We start from the raw sequence: 21,713 nt of genomic DNA, 5'->3' as shown, positions 1-21,713 counted from the left end.
ACTAAACACAGTAATTACAGCCTTATACACCCTATATATACTACTTACCTCACAAAGAGGTAAATTTACACATCACTTAACTCCTATATATCCCACAATAATACGCGAGCACATATTAATAATTCTTCACATTCTACCACTACTACTTATATCATTAAACCCAAAATATATTCTAGGCATTACGTTTTGCAAATATAGGTTAACAAAAACATTAGATTGTGAATCTGAACATAGAAGTTCACATCTTCTTATATGCTGAGAAAGACTCAAGAATTGCTAATTCTTGTATTCTATATTTAACAGTATAGCTTTCTTACTTTTAAAGGATAAGAGCTATCCATTGGTCTTAGGAACCAAAAACTTTGGTGCAACTCCAAATAAAAGTAATGAATTATACTTTAAATTCAATAATTTTATTATCAATCATTATATTAACTTCACCACTACTATATAACATAATACTACCACACAAAACAATATACTTCCCAACTTATTATAAGAATATGATTATAATAGCTTTTATTACAAGTCTACCACCTATATTCGCCTTTATATACTATAGACAAGAATCCATTATTACAAACTGACATTGATTCTCAATTAACACCTCAATAAGCTTTAAATTAGATTTTTTTCTCAATTATTTTTCGATTGCCCTATTCGGAACTTGATCAATCCTAGAGTTCTCATTATGATATATACACTCTGATTTAATTATTCACCACCAGTTCTTCAAATACTTATTAACCTTCCTTTTAACAAAAATTTTTCTAGTATCAGCCAACAATTTATTGGATGAGAAGGTGTTGGAATAAAGTAATTTCTATTAATTGGGTGTGTAAATTTCAAAACTACTCAACCCTATTTAGACCATTCTTTAGAAGATGGGATTTAGCTATTTCCTGATCAATAACAATAGAGATGCTTGGAATAACAGAATCAGGTCTTGGAAACTACAATCTCTACCTTACTCAGGGTAATAAGATCAGGAAGGGCTGTAGCAAAACTCAAGATTTAATTATTTGAGAATATGGCCTTCAAAAGACATGTACAAAAAGGACAGACCTCTGGTCCGTCCTAGGTTAAGCTAGAGCCACCATTGGCACAGGTGAGACACAGGAAGTGAGGTAGAGGACAGCTCAGGAGTTCTGGGGACTTCCTGTGTGGAGGGAAAAAGGTGGTTGGAGCCTGGTGCTTGGAGTGGAGGAGCCCACAGACTGTTTCTCCATTTTGGTCATGTGAGTGATAGGGACTGAGCTCTTTTCTTTGCCTCGGCTATCCAGGGCCTTTGGCTCAGCCTAAGCAGAGTAGGTATTTAAGCCCTATTTCCTTCTCTCCCCTTTCCCCCTCTCTCTCTCTCTCCCTCTAATACTTTTCTTCCTCCTGTTTGTAATTAAAACACCATAAAAAGGTTGACTGATGACTTGAGTTTTCATTTAGGAATTACATAGCTGAATTCCTTGGAGACCTTAAATTAATATATATATCAGTCTTTTAAAGTGATTTCCATATTACAGGTGATGGTATGGACTCACAGATGCCAATACCGCAGCCCTACAAGCTATTATCTATAATCGCATTGGAGATATTGGATTTATACTCACAATAACATGACATATTAAATAGCAACTCATGGGATCTACAAAACATTTTTTCGACCGATATAGATTCTATTGCATTACTAGGCCTAATTATTGCCACAACTGGGAAATCAGCTCAATTTGGTCTTCATCCATAACTTCCTTCAGCAATAGAAGGTCCAACCCCTGTATCAGCCCTACTTCACTCAAGTACTATAGTAGTAGCAGGTATTTTCCTATCAATCCGTTTACACCCAATAATAGAAAATAACCAAACAATTCTAACTATTATTCTATGTTTAGGGGCAATAACAACACTATTTACAGCAATCTGTGCAATTACATAAGATGACATTAAAAAAATTGTAGCATTCTCAACTTCCAGTCAATTAGGCTTAATAATAGTTACTGTAGGCCTAAACCAATCCCTTCTAGCTTTCCTACAAATCTGCACACCCGCATTCTTCAAAGCCATGTTATTTCTATGCTCAGGATCTATTATTCATAGTTTAAATGATGAACAAGATATTTGAAAAATAGGTGGACTATTTAACATCTTACCTATTACATCATCTGCATTAATAACAGGCAGTCTAGCCTTAATAGGTCCTCCATTTTTAGCTGGATTCTACTCAAAAGATTCAATTATTGAAGCCATAAGTACATCATATACCAACTAATGGGCCTTAGTAATAACATTCATTGCCACTTCTCTTACCGCTATTTACAGCCTGTGAATTGTCTATTATGTTTTATTAGGAAACCCACGATTTATATCTATTTCAAACCTAAACCTAAATTAAACAACCCAAACCTAATTAACCCTATTATACGACTAGCTATAGGAAGCATCTTCACAGGGTTTCTACTAACAAGCAACATTCCACCAATATCTTCCGTTACTATAACTATACTAACTATAATTAAATTGTCAGCTCTTATAGTTACCTTAATAGGTTTAACAATCGGCATAAAACTGAATTCTTTTACTAATAAACTTATAAACTCAATAAACCATACTTCTAACTTCTCAAATATATTAGGATATTTTACTTATTTTACTCATCAAATATATCCCCTAATAAATTTATCTGCAGGCCAACGTATTGCTACCATACTAATCGATTTAAACTGATACGAAAAAACAGGACCTAAAGGACAAACTAATATCCACTCTTCAATATCATTGTTAATCACTTCTACTCAAAAAAGGTCTCATTTAAATATATTTAACATACTTTTTGATTTCAATTATATTTACTCTAGCATTTACTTCATCTATATCCATGAACAACTTCTAATACAACATAAATAGTAATAAATAAAATTCATCCTAACAAGGCTAAAGCTCATCCCCCACATCAATATAATAATGAGACACCACTAAAATCTTGTCCAATGCAACTTATTACAGCAAAATCAATGAACTCAATATTAGTATCTACATATACATTACCAGACATAAAATATCACATTGGCTCTATAAATAAAACAAATAATAATATACTAAAAGCTACAAAATTTCCAGTTCAAGTTTCAGGGTACTCTTCTGTAGCTATAGCGGCAGTATAGCCAAAAACTACTAATATTCTCCCTAAATAAATTTAAAAAACTACTAATCCTAAAAAAGAATCTTCCAAATGAACCACTATTACACAACCCAAACCACCATTTATAACTAAACTTAATCCTCCATAAACAGGAGAAAGTTTAGAAGAAAATGCCACAAACAAATTGTTATCATTTTTGTTATTTTAGCATGGATTTTAACCATAACCTATGGCATGAAAAACCATTGTTGTGTTTCAACGACAAAAATTAATGACTAACCTATGAAAAACTCACCCTTTAATAAAAATTATTAATTATTCATTTATTGATTTACCAGCACCATCTAATATTTCAGCTTGATGAAACTCTGGGTCACTTTTAGGCATCTGCCTAATTATCCAAATTCTAACAGGACTATTTCTAGCCATACATTATACATCAGACACCCTCACTGCTTTTTCATCAGTAGCCCACATTTGCCAAGATGTCAACTACGGCTTACTAATCCGAAACTTACATGCAAACGGAGCATCAATATTCTTTATATGCTTATTTCTTCACGTAGGCCAAGGAATCTATTATGGGTCCTACCTATTTAAAGAAACTTGAAATATTGGAGTAATTCTTCCACTTCTGTTATAGCCACTGCATTCGTAGGATACGTTCTTCCATGAGGACAAATATCCTTCTGAGGTGCCATAGTCATTACTAATCTTTTATCAGCCATTCCATACATCGGTAGCACATTAGTAGAATGAATTTGAGGAGGGTTTTCAGTAGATAAAGCTACACTAACCTGGTTCTAGACATTCCACTTCATTTTACCTTTTATTATCTTTGTTCTAGTCATTGTTCACCTTTTATTTCTTCATGAGACAGGATCAAACAATCCAACAGGAATTAATCCTGTATCAGATAAAATCCCATTCCATCCTTGCTATACTATTAAAGACACTTTAGGATTAATCCTAATAATTCTTATTTTAGAATCATTAGCAATATTTTCACCAGATATATTAGGCGACCCAGATAATTTCACACCAGCTAATCCATTAAATAGCCCTCTGTAAGACTCTATGGCTTACAAGACTCATCCACAGGATCGGCCAGTCCTGTGACATCCTGTTTGGGGTAACGAAAAATGAAGAGTAACAAAAGAAGAGGTGGACACTATATGAAAAGAGAGAAATAGTGCCAATTTTATTTGCTTCACACAGAACTTTTATAGGTAAAGACTACTTAGACAAAAAACCTACAGGAATTTACAACTCTATATTCCAGAAACTCTAATCTTGATCAAGGGATAGTCAGGTGTTCGAAGGTCAGCCTACATTCTTCCGTTAATGCAAATACAAACAAAGGGAAGAGGGACAGACAAGGGGATAGGCGCCCACCTAATCGCAATTAGCCCTTCATAAATTTTATCCCGCAGCCTAGGCGCCCACCTAATCGCAATTAGCCCTTCATAAATTTTATCCCGCAGCTTTCTTGTTTACATTCCATCCTTGGTCCCAAGATGGGCGAAGGTGTCAATCCTTATCTTTGTCTGAAGCAAAGATAAGTAAGTCCACAACTTTATCTTAGGCAAATACAAATAAAGAAAAGAGGAGGTATTCCTCGACTACAATTCCCCCTATTTGTTTTGCAAAAGACTTCTGTGGAGAGCCAAGATTCGGCCAATTTTTCCCAAGCTGGACAAAAGGATTTGGAACAGACAGGGAAGAAGGACCGCTAAGATAACTATGAACAATATGAAGGTTAATATGGTTATACTCATTTGAGCCAAAGGAGACAGCCAACTTTGGCCTGACTTGATCCAATTGTATAACGAATCAGCGATATGTTCGGGGCGAAGGTCCTCAGCTAAAGAGTTATCCATCTCATCAATGATGTGGTTCAATTGTTGGATGTCCTCTGAGATGTTACTCTTTAACCAAAGACCTTGTAAATCACTTCTAATTTTTTCGAATGCATCAGACATGTTAGCTTTAACAGGAAGAAGGCAAAAGGCTGAATAGCGATAATCACACCTTAATTTACCCTTGATAGCTAAAATTTCTACTTGATTGGTTAATAACAATACATCTTTAGATATTTGTTGTAAAGCATAAAAAACCCTTGTATTAATATCCTGCTGCAAGTGTAAAACCTGGGTTACATTCCGTGCTAGCCCATGTAAATATTCTGCATCATGTTCCAGGGTCCTTACATTAGCTACATTTTGTGCTAGTGAAACACTATTGACAGTTGTGGCTGTTATAGCGGCTATAAGAGCTACAATTCCTAAAACTAAACAAGAAATACATCTTCTCTTCCTAGGGCTAATTAATTGAGACAATTTTTCCATTGCTCTATCTGCCTGTGAGTGATACCACCCCCTGAGTGTTTACCTTGAATGCCTAATGTAACACTTCTAGTTACTGGATTTTGGACTTTTCCATTATAAGTAACATTAACATAATGAGACATATTTACTTTATCTAATGCCGGGGCTATCTTTCCATAATCAGTCAAAATCTGTGTGAAATTAGCAAAATGTAACCAATTAGCTCTGGGGGCATCACCCACAAAGGTGAGCTGTATCCTATAAAACAATCATGAAATTTATAAGAATCCAATTTCTTTCCAGTACACCTTGTGTTGTTATGCCAATACATCCAAATCATATTTTTCCAATGAATACATGATGCCCTTTTAAATCTACATGACAGCAAGGGCAGAAACATTAACAGTGTCTCTTTGTTCATATCCCATCACATATGGACAAATAGGTCTTTCTTGTCCCCAAATACTATCACAAGATTCCCCTAGCCAACCTAGATATTGCAGTTGGCCATAATCTTCATATTTTTCCCTTTTATCTACACGATAAGGTCCTATCCAGAAAGAGTCTGACAGGTCAGGATGACCATAATAATGCACCTGCAGAGATCTGAGGGGCAGGCATGCAGGATGGTCTCTTGTGAGGCACACTGGGGGTGCCTCAACTAGTCCAGTCCAATTGAAAGGCACAAACAAATTGTTGGCCTGATTGTTGTCCTTAGCTTGTCTCTCAAAATGGTAAATGCCAGGAATATCAGTTAGTTTTTGTATATAAGATGACTTCTGGTAAAGCGTGTCCCATGCTGACATGCTCTACCCAAGGTGGTTGTTCCCCAAAGACCATCTCTTTACTCCAGTAGCTTCACTTAAAGTCTGGAATAGAAGCAGAAGCAGAAGCAGAACAGTCAGTATCTTATGGAGATGTTGTCAAGTCTCCTTGTGAGGCTTCCTGCATCCTCTCCTTGTCCTCTTTATGGTCAATTTCTTGAACTCAGCAGGGAGGGAGCCATACTCTGTCTTTACCTGTGGAGACACAAACCGAACCTCGGCCTTGCAGGACCACCGGGTGGTCCTTGCCTCTTGCCAAGTTTGATTATCATCTTTCCACATGCCAAGTTTTTGTTCTGGGGCAGGGAGCACAGGAGTGGTACCTGAATTTCATTTATAAGAAAATGAAGAGACAAATTTTTCATCTCTGGATATATTATTGGAAGTAAAGATCAAAGTATTTATAGTATATACAGCTATTGCCAATCATCGATGTGGGATGCTGTCTCCCCCTTTTTGTTTTAAAAGAAATGTTTTTTAAGATCTGATACCTGTGAGGTGAATAGCCCAAGTGTGGCAAAAAAGAAAAAATTGTTTGGAAGTATAAGCAGGTCCATTATCTGTTTAAATGTTCTGGGGGGACCAGTCATTTCAAAAGTCTTTTTCTATACCCTGCAAGAACTGAAAAACATATTTAGAGTCCATTATAAGGTTGAAAGGCTCCTGAAGTAACCAAAAAACTAGTAAAATAGCTGTTAATTCATTTTGTTGGGTAGAAGAATAAGGAGTGGTAAAAATGACAGGTGAACTACCTTCCTTGTATACTCCTGTCTTGTAATTAGCATTTGCATCAACACAAATATTAGGTCCTGATACTGGACGATCTCTTAGAACATTAGGAAAAACAATAGGATGTTGTGACAAAAAAGAAAATAAGCCTTGTGGAGTGTAGGTGGTAATAGCAATGGGGTATGCTAACAGTAAAGACTAAATATTTCTGTAGTATATCTTTAGCAATGGGTACCTGGACTTCATGAGGATACTATCCTAAACCTGAGACCACATGTTTTATGCCTTTCCATATTAATTGAGCCATAAGACAGTCATAACTCTGTAAAGCCTTTCCCATTTTGCTTTTTAGATGTAACCATTCAATGACTCTTTGTTTCTCAGTTAAGGCACCTGTTGGTAACATTAAAGTTGCAAAAATAGTCACTTCCACGGCTAATTGAGGCTGATAATGGTTATCTTCTACTATCTCTAAAGCAAGAGAGGCCTCAGGTGTCAAAGTTCCAGGGGAATTCAAGTCAGAGCTCCCTTCCAGTATTTTGAATAAAGGTTGTAATTCAGTTGTAGTAAGAAATGAATATTGCCTGACACAATTGATATCACCTAACAATTTCTGATAATCATTAAAGCAGTCCTTTCTTAATTGTATTTTTGAGGCATAACGGATGTTGCCTATAACTGAGCCCCTAGATAGAGGACGGGACTTGTTTTGTGAATCTTTTCTAGAATAATAGCTAAATGGTATTTTTGCAAGGTAATTTCCAATTGACTATAGCACTTGCTTATTTGAGATTCATCTTCAGCCACGATAAGAATATCATCCATATAATGGACGATATACAGAGCAGGAAAGTGTAGTCTTACAGAATGAAGGGCTGAAGCTACATCTTGTTGGCTGAATAATCTTATCATTCTGGACATGGAATGTTTGCACTAAAATTCACAGCTTCAAACAAGCTACTTGGTCAGACCAGACCTGGCAAAGTTTGTTTGTTTGAGCATCTTGAACCTCTGAATCTACAATTAAAATACACTTATCTTAAGTTCTATCACACAGAGGTTGTTAACTCTTTGAGATCCCTATTGCAGTTCATAAGTATTAGTGTGGAACTTCTTTCTCCTTCCTGTGTGCAAGGAAGGGGTTAATAGCTTCTGAGCAATTTATCATAAGGCTCCTTGGCTCAATTTAGATTTATTACTTAACAGCCTTGTCCCATCCTTCTTTAACAAGTGAGCTTACTATAATATTGAATTTATCAAACCTCTTTCATAATAATTTACTCTCAGTGGATTTTAGTTTAAACTCCACAACTCCCAAATAACTTTGATTAAGTCCTTTAGCAATGTTTCAGTGTAACCAAACTGAAGCACAAAGCATTTACATGCACTCCTCAAAACCTGTCTAAAGTAGAATAAAACCTACAGTTTAGTTTTCGTTTAGCCTAAAATATTGCTATATTCCTGATTAAATTCCATCAACATTATTACAATTATATCTAATTCATACTAGAATTTAAGAATATCAGTTAGTATCTCTATTCATTACTCTTATTGCAGTGGAACACTTCATAAAACGAATCCAGACACCTCCAAATTCAATTATAAACTTATATAGATAGGTTATAAGATATAAAGTTATTTCCCTTCACATAAAGATTCTTATTTGACAATCAAACATAGTTTGAACACAAACATAGTTATGTGAGGTCAGAGATCCTTAGTTTGTCCTGGGGGGGGGGGAGGGACTGGTTACTTTCACAGTTACTTAATCACATCCCTAGTTAGCTATATGTTACCTGGCATTCCAGCCGGACCTCTTTGATATTCCTGAAGTTCCTTCTGTTTCCCGACCTTCCTAATTCTTATCCTTCAGCTAATTAGTCTTTTTTTTTTCCAGCCTGCAAAAACTGTTTGACCTCCTGAGGGGGAGGGGGCTGGGTCTGTTTCCTAAAAAAAAAAAACTTAGGAAGGGATAAATCTCCTTTATCTACTTCATTAATTATTTTCTCTTATTGGGACTACTTCATTATTTCTTCTGGCTTCCCCTCTTTACCATTATTGTAAGTAGAGGAAAGGCACTATATGGAATTGTATTTAATCTTCATGACAAGCCCTCTTGATTTCAGGGCTGGTTAAATTTGTCTTGTTAAGGACATACAGTTTTTATATCATATGCCCTTAACCTATTTAGGTGGAAAATTTAATTCTCTTCATAATACAAATGCATACATATTCTGTATTCACTCAGCATCACTAATTTCCAGCATTTGGTATCTGAATACATACATGTTCATCTCTAGATTACAAATTCCTTCCTATGCATTTTTCACATTTAAAAACAATTCATATAACCTTGATCAAAAACATCATTTAGAAATTCTCTCTTGCAAAATACCAAATTCTTAATACTAGTATTATAAAATTCCATGAACAGATTAATTACTTAAACTTCTTGTGTGTCATATGATTTCTTGTTACTATTCCTGACAGCACATGCATTAAAATAAATCTGATTTGAAAAAATCCCAAATTTAATTTCTAGAATAAGTTCTTCTCAACAAAATGATGACTTTTACATAGATAAAGTAGCCAGTGCAATTTTTTGTCCTTATAGAATAAAATATTCCCTCTCTGTGTCAGTCTGTCTATCAGCCACATTTAGACAATTCTCAAATTCACTGAAACCATTATGCATAGCAATATTTAATAAAACAAACTTCTAACCAGGAGTTTTGTTGTGCTCAATAAAATCTGATTAATATTTCACATTTAGCTGACAAATAGTTGCACGAAATTAAATTTAGATCATATCAAAATCATTAACAATACTCCCAAATTGCTTACATCAAACCATAGGATTAATCTTAAGTGAAAAATAGCCTCTAATTGTGGAGTAAAAATCTCCCTTTTTCTGCTCTGAATTTTTCTCTTTTTCGCTCCTTTGGGGGCCCATCCAAAGGAAGAAAGAGGAAAAAATCATTGAACAGGTATTTGCTTTTGTCCTCTGCTGAGGATTTTTGACAGACAAGTTCAATCTTGCAACTCTCCCATTTTACATTCTTTCTTTTTGTGTGTCCAATTTAAGAATACATAGAGATGAGACTTTGACAAAGACAACAAAAAACAGAAACACACAACATTGTGACAAGCATGCTTTGAAAGGAAAAAATCAGTCTTTTAGGATCCATTCTAAAGAAAAAATACAATTTCCCTCTCACCCTTAGAGTATCTCCTATGCTCACCACCGAGGGGATCTCCGTAGCATTGAAACTGCATGACCAGCACACAGCGTCGGGGGTTCTCCAAAGAAAACCGAAGGAAGGGTTCCAAGAAAAGAAAAGAATGGAGGGAAAGGGGTCCCTAATAGGGGACAGTTTAAACTAAAAAGCGAAAGAGAGAAAAAGTTGGGGAACAGAGGAGGCCCACAAATACTGCACTCTCTCTGTTCGATTCTTCTGCCCATCCGAGCTGCAGTCTCGGGGCAAAAGCTGTTAACTCTTCGTCATCCTATGACCAGCAAAGGAATCGGGGTTACGAATGAAAGTCCCTGTCCGGGCAGCCATTTGTAAGACTCTATGGCTTACAAGACTCATCCACAGGATCGGCCAGTCCTGTGACATCCTGTTTGGGGTAACGAAAAATGAAGAGTAACAAAAGAAGAGGTGGATACTATATGAAAAGAGAGAAATAGTGCCAATTTTATTTGCTTCACACAGAACTTTTATAGGCAAAGACTACTTAGACAAAACCTACAGGAATTTACAACTCTATATTCCAGAAACTCTAATCTTGATCAAGGGATAGTCAGGTGTTCGAAGGTCAGCCTACATTCTTCCGTTAATGCAAATACAAACAAAGGGAAGAGGGACAGACAAGGGGATAGGCGCCCACCTAATCGCAATTAGCCCTTCATAAATTTTATCCAGCAGCCTTCTTGTTTACATTCCATCCTTGGTCCCAAGATGGGCGAAGGTGTCAATCCTTATCTTTGTCTGAAGCAAAGATAAGTAAGTCCACAACTTTATCTTAGGCAAATACAAATAAAGAAAAGAGGAGGTATTCCTCGACTACAGCCCTCCACATATTAAACCAGAATGATATTTTCTATTTGCCTACGCAATCCTATGGTCAATCCCACAAAATTTAGGAGGAATATTAGGCCTATTAGCTTCAATTCTAGTCCTATTAATTATTCCACTTCTCCATACATCAAAACAACGAAGTCTTATATTTCGACCAATCTCACAAATCTTATTCTGATTACTGACAGCCAACCTTTTAACCTTAACATGAATTGGAGGTCAACCAGTAGAACAACCCTTCATTATTATTGGCCAACTAGCCTTAATTCTATATTTTTCATTAATTATTATTTTTATACCATTAGCAGAAATCTTCAAAGATTATATACTCAAACCAAAATTTCCAGATATTTCCAAGTAATTTAATAAAAATACTGGTTTTGTAAGCCAGCAACGAAGGAAAATACCTTCCTTAGACATTTCAAGAAGAAGGCCTAAAACCCCACCATCAGTGCCCAAAGCTGACATTCTATTTAAACTACTTCCTGATAATCACAATTTATATACTATGTCAGTATTGAATTATTTTATATTTTAAAAAATTTTTGTCTATGTATATAGTACATGGATTTATTTACCCCTAGCATATATATACACATTATACTATTATATTACTAAATACATTAAATTCATAATTATATTAAAGACATAAATTTATTTATAGTACTATAAATTATTTAATACATGAATATCCTTAACCTAAATGCATATCATAATTTTACATAAGACATATTATATAGATGGGCATATACATTATATCCATGGTCACTGGATTAACTAACTTAATCTTTCTAGCAGATCATCACCATCAGGAATACCTCAATCCTCCCCTCACGAGAGATCACCATCCCGCCATCTAAAGGCTTTAAATCCTTTAGAGGAGATGCATGTATTGTGACGTACCTAAGTTCCTTCAAACTGGCTACTAGTTGTTACTTCAGGGTCATAAAATTGTTCATTGCATCCAAACTGCCATTGAATAAGGCATCACGATGTTACGATTACTAATCAGCCCATAATGTGGCATAACTGATTCTGACTGGCATGGGGGTAGATTTTTTGGGGGGGAGCCATATCCAATGGACAGGCACCTTAGATACCGATAGAATCTAGGACCTAACATTTAATGCTGTTCTTAGAGCTCACGCAATTAAATGAGTAAATTATATGAATGATTATTAGACATATTATTATATTATTAAAATTACACACATATGTGTATACATAGTATTAAAGGTATATTGTTTAATCAATTTCGAATTGGCATATAAATCAATGATTTGAAGACATGCTTATATTATTTCCACCTGGGTGACACAAACACGTGAATTTATAATAATTTAAAATAATTTATAATATTTGTAATAATTTAATTAATATAATTTTAAGTATAATTTTAAGTATATATTCACTAAATCCCCTTACCCCCCTTAACAAAAATGTTATATCTTATTTCCGTCAAACCCCAAAACCAGAGACATAACTTCAAGCACTTAAATAGGGAAGAGTATAAATAGAGTATAAATAGAATATAGAGTATTAACTATCAAAAAATTATATGATCTATTTAATTTTTTGAATTAATATTTAAAATTTTTTTTAATTTTATATAAATTTTAAAAAAATGTTTACATCAATACTGACATAGTATACAAATTCATTCTATTCTATAAATATTTATCAAAATACCCTTGTTCTAAAGTTAATGTAGCTTATTTAAAGCAAAGCACTGAAAATGCTTAGATGGTTTACAATATAAACCCATAAACAAAAGGTTTGGTCCTAGCCTTATTGTTAATTTTAATTAGACCTACACATGCAAGTTTCTGCTATCCTGTGAGAATGCCCACAAAACTATTTAATCAAAAGATAAGAGGAGTTGGTATCAGGCACACTAATAGTAGCCAATTACACCTTGCTTAACCACACCCCCACGGGAAACAGCAGTGATTAAAATTCAGCTATAAATGAAAGTTTGACTAAATTATAATTATTTTCAAAGGTTGGTAAATTTTGTGCCAGCCACCGCGGTCATACGATTAACCCAAATTAACAAATCTTCGGCGTAAAGCGTGTTTAAGCAAAAATATTAAAATAAAGTTAATAACTAAACTGTAATACGTTCTAGTTGATACTAAGATAAATTATTAAAATAACTTTAACAAAGCTGACACACAATAACTAAGATACAAACTTGGATTAGATAACCCACTATGCTTAGTCATAAACTAAAATAGTTAAATAACAAAACTATTCGCCAGAGAACTACTAGCTATTGCTTAAAACTCAAAGGACTTGGCGGTGCCCTAAAGCCATCTAGAGGAGCCTGTTCTATAATCGATAAACCCCGATATACCCAACCCTGTCTTGCCAATACAGCCTATATACCGCCATTGTCAGCCCACCTTAAAAAAGACAAAAAGTAAGCAAAACTACTTTCCATAAAAACATTAGGTCAAGGTGTAGCACATGAAAGGGAAAGAAATAGGCTACATTTTCTAATTTAGAGAATAATGAATTACATTATGAAATTAAAGTACTTGAAGGAGGATTTAGTAGTAAATTAAGAATAGAGTGCTTAATTGAATTAGGCAATAGGGCGCGCACATACCACACCGCCTGTCACCCTCCTCAACTCAATTTATTAATATACCTAATAATCCATCTAAACAAAGAGAAAAGTCATAACACGGTAAGTGTACTAGAAAGTGATTTTGGAATATCAAAATGTAGCTTAATTTCCAAAGCATTTAGCTTACACCTAAAAGATTTCAGTTAATTCTGACCATTTTGAGCTAATTATAGCCCTAACAAACTTTAAATAAATTATATATTAACCTATTTAAATCATTTTAACTTTCTTAGTATTGTAAACCTTAAAATTTCTTAGACTTATAAATGTTGGAAATTTCATAATTGAAAAATTTCCTACCGATAGTGGGAACTCTATTGGAATGTGAACCCCATTGGCATGGGAGGTTCCTCCTCCTCCCTTCTTAAGATTACTTTAGGACAGAAACCTTTTGCTGAACAATGGAAAGGGCTGCAGCATAGATCAAAATTTAATTATTCCAATCTCTACCCTACTCAGGGTAACAGGATTTAGGAAGGGCTGCAGCAAAAGATCAAGATTTAATTATTTGAGAATATGACCTTCAACAGACATGTGCAAAGCCACAGACCTCTGGGCAGTCCTGGGTTAAGGTAGAGCCACCATTGGCACAGGGAAGACATGGACAGTGATTGGTAGATGTGAGAACTGAGGGGAGGGAACTTGGATGGTTTCCTTAAAGATAGCGGGGTCTGAGGACTAGAGGTGGTTGGTTGGAGAGGTTGGCTCTGAGAGGTTGTTCTCTGAGAAGCTTGCTCTGAAGGAAGCTGGAGGTGGAGGCCCCTGAGACTGTTTCTCCATTTTGGTCACGTGAGTAATAGGGACTGATCTCTTTTCTTTGCCTCAGCTATCTAAGGGCTTGGGCCTTTTGGCCCAGCCTAAACAGAGGGGGTATTTAAGCCCTATTCCCTTCTCTCCCCTTTCTCTCTCTTTCTCTCTCTCTCTCTCTCTCTCTCTCTCTCTCTCTCTCTCTCTAATAATTTTCTTCCTCCTGTTTGTAATTAAACTCCATAAAAGGTTGACTGCTGACTTAAGTTTTCATTAAGGAATTACATAGCTGAATTCCTTGGCGACCTTAAATTAATATATATCAGTCTTTTAAAGTGATTTCCTTGTCACAGTATAGGAGATAGAACAGAAATTACAGGAGCAATAACAACAGTACTACAAGGGAAAAATGAAAGATCAATTAATAGCATAAAAAAGCAAAGATTAAACCTTGTACCTTTTGTATGATTTAGCTAGTTAACACGGACAAAAAGAACTTACACTTGACCCCCTGAAATTAAGTGAGCTACTATAAAACAATTAATTATGAACCAACTCCTCTATGTAGCAAAATAGTGAGATTTTATAGTAGAAGTGAAAAACCTATCGAACTTAATGATAGCTGGTTATCCAAAATATAAATTTTAGTTCAACCTTAAGTTTAATATAAAGCATTTTAATAACTTAAGCATATCTTAAACTTAATAGTTAATCAAATGAGGGACAACTCATTTGATCTAGTAGACAGACTCCTTTAGAGGTTAATGACTAATTTAATCCCATTGTAGGCCTAAAAGCAGCCACCAATTAAGAAAGCGTTAAAGCTCAAATACAAAATTTTATTTAATACCATAAAATCATCAAAACCCCTAATATAGTATTGGATGATTCTATTTAATTATAGAATACATAATGCTAAAATCAGTAATAAGAATTTATTCTCCTCGCATAAGCCTAAATTAGCCAATGGATAATCCACTAACACTTAACAAAACAGTAATTATAAATATTAACCAGTAAATTACCTCAATTATTGTTAATCCAACACAGGCATGCATCATTACAAGGACAGATTAAAAAGAATAAAAGGAACTCAGCAATCCAAAACCCCGCCTGTTTACCAAAAACATCACCTCTAGCATTTTAAGTATTAGAGGCACTGCCTGCCCAGTGAGTTGACTTCAAAGGCCGCGGTATCCTGACCGTGCAAAGGCAGCATAATCACTTGTCTCCTAAATAGAGACTTGTATGAATGGCAAAACGAGGGTTCGACTGTCTTTTTTTCTCAATCAATGAAATTGACCTACCCGTGCAGAGGCGGGTATAATTATATAAGACAAGAAGACCCTGTGGAGCTTAAAATTACAACTTAAGTAAATATACTTTATTCTCCTAAGGGATCAAACTTATAGAAACTTTAAGTTGAATTTTTGGTTGTGGTGACCTCGGAGCACAAGAAAACCTCCGAATGACATAACTAAGATTAAGCAATCCAAGTGCCATAAGTCAGTAATTGCCCCAAATTCTGATCAACGGAACAAGTTACCCAGGGATAACAGCGCAATCCTATTTAAGAGCCCATATCGACAATTAGGGTTTACGACCTTGATGTTGGATCAGGACACCCAAATGGTGCAGCCGCTATTAAAGGTTCATTTGTTCAATGATTAAAGTCCTATGTAATCTGAGTTCAGACCAGAGAAATCCAGGTCGGTTTCTATCTATATAATTATTTCTCCCAGTACGAAAGGACAAGAGAATTAAGGCCAACATTATAAACAAGTCTTACAATTAACTAATGAAACAAATCTTAATTAGGTAATATAAATTTTTATTACTCTAGAAGAGTTATTAAGGTGGCAGAGCAGGTAATTGCATAAAACTTAAGCCTTTATTATCAGAGGTTCAAACACTCTCCTTAATACGTGTTCTTAATTAACTTATTAGTTTACATTATTCCTATTTTATTAGCAGTAGCTTTTTTAACATCAATTGAACAAAAAGTTCTAGGCTATATACAATTTTGAAAAGACCCAAACGTCATTGGGCCCTACGGTATTCTACAACCATTTGCAGACACCGTTAAAGTAAATACAAAAGAACCATTAAGACATCTAACATCATCAATTTCAATATTTATTATTGCACCAATTCTACCCCTAGCCCTAACCATCTGAAAACCCCTACCCATACCCCACACCCTAATTGGTTTAAACCTAGGACTTTTATTTATTTTAGCCCTATCAGTATTATCCATTTATTCAATTTTATGGTGACGATGAGCATCAAATTCTAAATATGCTCTTATTGGAGCCTTACAAGCTGTAGCCCAAACAATTTCACATGAAGTCACATTAGCTATTATTTTACTTTCAATTATATTAATTAACGGCTCTTTTGCCTAAAAAAATTTAATAATTACCCAAGAAAATATGTGATTAATTATAACTGCATGAACGCCGACTATACTTCCACACTAGCTGAAACAAACTGAACTCCTTTTAACAGAAGGAGAATCAGAATTAGTATTGTAAACCTTAAAATTTCTTAGACTTATGAATTTTGGAAATTTCCCCCCATGGGAAATTTCATATTTGAAAATTACTTACTGATAGTAAGAACTCTGTTGGAATGTGAAACTCCTTGGTATAGGAGGATCCTTCTCCTCCCTACTTAAGACTACTTTAGGACAGAAACCTTTTGCTAAACAATGGAAAGGGCTCTGACCTATGGATAGAACAGGAAGTTCTTTGAGTCATGATTGATTTTAGAATTGATACAATAGAGATACTTGGAATGACAGAATTAGGTCTAGAAACTTCAATCTCCACACTACTCAGGGTAACAGGATTTAGGAAGGGCTGCAGCAAAGCTCAAGATTTAATTATTTGAGAATATGACCTTCAATAGACATGTGCAAAGGGGCCAGACCTCTGGGCGGTCCTGGGTTAAGCTAGAGCCACCATTGGCACAAGGGAGATATAGACAGTGATTGGTAGATGTGAGAACTGAGGGGAGGGAACTTAGATTTTTCTTTAAAGATAGCAGGGTCTGAGGACTCAGGGAGGTTTGCTCTCTGAAGATTCTCTTGGATGATGGCTTTCTCTGAAGGAGGCTGGAGGTGGAGGCCTTGAGACTGTTTCTCCATTTTGGTCACGTGAATGATAGGGACTGATCTCTTTTCTTTGCCTCAGCTATCTAAGGGCTTGGGCCTTTGGCCCAGCCTAAGCAGAGGGGGTATTTAAGCCCTATTCCCTTCTCTCCCCTTTCTCTCTCTAATACCTTTCTTCCTCCTGTTTGTAATTAAAAACTCCATAAAAGGTTGACTGCTGACTTGAGTTTTCATTTAGGAATTACAGAGCTGAATTCCTTGGCGACCTTAAATTAATATATATCAGTCTTTTAAAGTGATTTCCATATCACAGTATCAGGTTTTAATGTTGAATATGCTGCAGGGCCATTTGCCATATTTTTTTTAGCAGAGTATACAAATATTATTGCAATAAATGCTATAACAACCATCCTTTTTTTTGGCCCACTGTTAAGCCACAATTTTCCACATATTAGCACTATTAATTTTATAATAAAAACAATATTATTAACACCAGCCTTTTTATGATCAGGAGCCCTGATCATACCCCCGATTTCGATATGATCAACTAATATATTTATTATGAAAAAAATTTCTACCAATTACTCTAGCATTATGTTTATTATTTATTTCTATTCCAATTGCATTATCAAGTATCCCCCCACAAATATGAGAAATATGTCTAACAAAAGAATTATCTTGATAGGATAAATTATAGGGGTTTAAATCCCCTTATTTCTAGAACAATAGGAATCAAACCAACATCTAAGAACTCAAATTCTATGTGTTTCCTTTACACCACATTCTAGTAAGGTCAGCTAAATAAGCCATCGGGCCCATACCCCAAAAATGTTGGTATACATCCTTCCCATACTAATGTCTCCATATGTATTAACCATTGTTTCGCTCAGCTTATTAAGAGGCACTTCAGTAACTCTCGTTAGTAACCACTGGTTAACTGCCTGAATAGGATTAGAAATTAATACACTAGCTATTATTCCATTAGTAACTTACCCCCATCATACACAAAATACAGAATCAGCTATTAAATATATATGTGTATATATATATATATATATATATATATATATATACATATATATGAACATATATACATAGTAATATATTTTTTTTGTTTGAGGGTTTGGGTTTTCCCTAATACTAGAATAAGTCTTAGCTTGGAAGATGGTGGAATATAGTTCAGTTTGGAAAATGGGCTGATCGGTCTGGAAGTTCACAGTCACTATTATCACAGCAGAGAAATCAGAGAGATGGAATTTTTCCTTCTTTCCTTCTGTCTCCAAAGCAAAGAGACTCCTCTCCTTTCTGTCTCCAACGCCATGAGACTCCAGAGTTCAGTAGGTCAGATCCTCCTTCCAAACATTTCTTCTGGTCACATTCCAAACAGAATGTTCTTGCTCGAATGGCAGGTCAGCAGTCCCAGCTATTCCATCTCTTCCACAAACTATTCCCAATTTCTCACTTCCACACTTCTCTGTGTGAAAGCCTTTCAAATGTTAACATTCCTAAGGATTTACTCCAGAATGAATTCTATGATGTACAAGAGAGCCCTTTTCTTTAAAAGTCTTTCCACATTCTTTATATTCATAAGTGTTCTCTCAAGTGTGGATTAGCTGATGTGTAGCAAGATGACTCCTCTGTGTGAAAGCCTTTCCACAGTGTCTACATTCATAAGGTTTCTCTCCAGTGTGGATTAGCTGATGTGTAGCAAGAGAGCTGCTACGTGGAAAAGCCTTTCCACACTGTTTACATTCATAAGGTTTCTCTCCAGTGTGGATGGTTTGATGTGCAGCAAGATGACTTCTCTGTGTGAAAGCCTTTCCACAGTGTTTACATTCATAAGGTTTCTCTCCAGAGTGGATTCTATGATGTACTACAAGAGAGCCCCTTCTTGCAAAAGTCTTTCCACATTGTTTACATTCATAAGTTTTCTTTCCAATGTGCATTAGTTGATGTGTAGCAAGAGATCTGCCATGTGGGAATGTCATTCCACACTGTTTAAATTCATGAGGATTCTCTCCAGTGTGGATTCTCTGATGTTTAGTGAGAGATCCTCTCTCTCTGAAAGCCTTTTGACATTGTTTACATTCATAAGGTTTCTCTATAGTGTGGATTTTCTGATGTTTAGCGAGAGATCCTCTAAATGTGAATGCCTTTCCACACTGTTTACATACAAAAGGTTTCTCTCCAGTGTGGATTAGTTGATGTTTAGTGAGAATTCCTCTTTCTAGGAAAGCCTTTCCACACTGTTTACATTGATAAGGTTTCTCTCCAGTATGGATTTTCTGATGTTTAGCGAGAGATCCTCTATATGTGAATGCCTTTCCACACTGTTTACATACAAAAGGTTTCTCTCCAGTGTGGATTAGCTGATGTTTAATGAGAATTCCTTTCTCTAGGAAAGCCTTTCCACACTGTTTACATACAAAAGGTTTCTCTCCAGTGTGGATTCTCTGATGTTTAGCCAGAGATCTTCTCTCTGTGAAAGCCTTTTCACAGTGTTTACATTCATAAGGTCTCTCTCCACTGTGAATTAGCTGATGTGTAGCAAGAGAGCTGCTACGTGTAAAAGCCTTTCCACACTGTTTACATTCATAAGGTTTTTCTCCAGTGTGGATTCTCTGATGTTTAGCCAGAGATCTTCTCTCTATGAAAGCCTTTCCACACTGTTTACATTCATAAGGTTTCTCTCCACTGTGGATTTTCTGATGTGCAGTAAGATTGGAACTCTGCATGAAAGCCTTTCCGCACAGTTTACATTCATAAGGTTTCTCTCCAGTGTGGATTTTCTGATGTCTAGTGAGAGATCCCCCCTGTGTGAAAGCCTTTCCACAGTGTTTACATTCATAAGGTTTCTCTCCAGTATGGATTTTCTGATGTTTAGCGAGAGATCCTCTATATGTGAATGCCTTTCCACACTGTTTACATACAAAAGGTTTCTCTCCAGTGTGGATTAACTGATGTTTAATGAGAATTCCTTTCTCTAGGAAAGCCTTTCCACACTGCTTACATACAAAAGGTTTCTCTCCAGTGTGGATTCTCTGATGCTTAGCCAGAGTTCTTCTCTCTGCAAAAGCCTTTCCACAGTGTTTACATTCATAAGGTCTCTCTCCACTGTGAATTAGCTGATGTGTAACAAGAGAGCTGCTATGTGTAAAAGCCTTTCCACACTGTTTACATTCATAAGGTTTTTCTTCAGTGTGGATTCTCTGATGTTTAGCCAGAGATCTTCTCTCTATGAAAGCCTTTCCACACTGTTTACATTCATAAGGTTTCTCTCCAGTGTGGATTCTCTGATGTGCAACAAGATTGGAACTCTGCATGAAAGCCTTTCCACACAGTTTACATTCATAAGGTTTCTCTCCAGTGTGGATTTTCTGATGTCTAGTGAGAGATCCCCTCTCTGTGAAAGCCTTTCCACAGTGTTTACATTCATAAGGTTTCTCTCCAGAGTGGATTCTATGATGTACTACAAGAGAGACCCTTTGTTTGAAAGCCTTTCCACATTGTTTACATTCATAAGGTTTCTCTCCTGAATTGATTATTTGATGTGCAGCAAGATTACAGTTTTGATTGAAAGGTTTCTCAACTTCTTCCTTCACAGAAACCATCTCTATCCATTTACTTTTTTGAAGTCTAATGAAGTCTAAACTGTAGTTAAAGGCCATTCCTCCTAGGTTAGCTTGATACATGGGCTTTTCAGAACATTTCTCATTCCACTGGAAAGTTCCTACTTCTTCAGGAAAGCATTTGCTGTATTGACTCTCCTGACAAGAGTCATTTCCTGAGGTCACTTTCATATACTGATTGAGGACTGAACAGTGACTGAATTTCTCTGAACGGTCATCAAATTCACATTCACTCTTTAGATTTTTGTTTATCTTCATATCAGAGTCACAGATTTCTCTCAAAACGGAGTCATGGGAACTCTCATTCATCCATCTTTCGGGGTCAAATCCTTCCACAAAAATCATCAGTTTTGTAGAAATCTTCTTCACTTCAGAATTAGTCTCTGACTCTGAAGAAAACAAATTATGATATAAACACAGAAGGAAGAAGGACATACACACACATAGAGCAATATAAGTTTCTTTCTCTGATGTCAGGAAGTAAACTGATTTTAATTCTAT

The 21,713-nt window shown here is 35.6% G+C and overlaps 1 protein-coding gene across 1 annotated transcript in view; it reads right to left on the bottom strand.

Annotated features, from left to right (window-relative positions):
- Positions 1-4,306: 4,306 nt before the first annotated feature.
- Positions 4,307-21,713, bottom strand: part of LOC100024193 (zinc finger protein 420-like) — a 48,514-nt gene continuing 31,107 nt past the window's right edge. Inside the window, exon 5 of the mRNA XM_056820540.1 lies at positions 4,307-21,601. Coding sequence (XP_056676518.1) covers positions 19,182-21,601 — 2,420 coding nt within the window. The 3' untranslated portion in view covers positions 4,307-19,181. The remainder of the gene's footprint in view (positions 21,602-21,713) is intronic.

This window comes from Monodelphis domestica, chromosome 3 (genome assembly GCF_027887165.1).
Source record: "Monodelphis domestica isolate mMonDom1 chromosome 3, mMonDom1.pri, whole genome shotgun sequence".
Taxonomy (NCBI): Eukaryota; Metazoa; Chordata; class Mammalia; order Didelphimorphia; family Didelphidae; genus Monodelphis; species Monodelphis domestica.
This window is presented reverse-complemented; position numbering and strand designations above follow the sequence as displayed.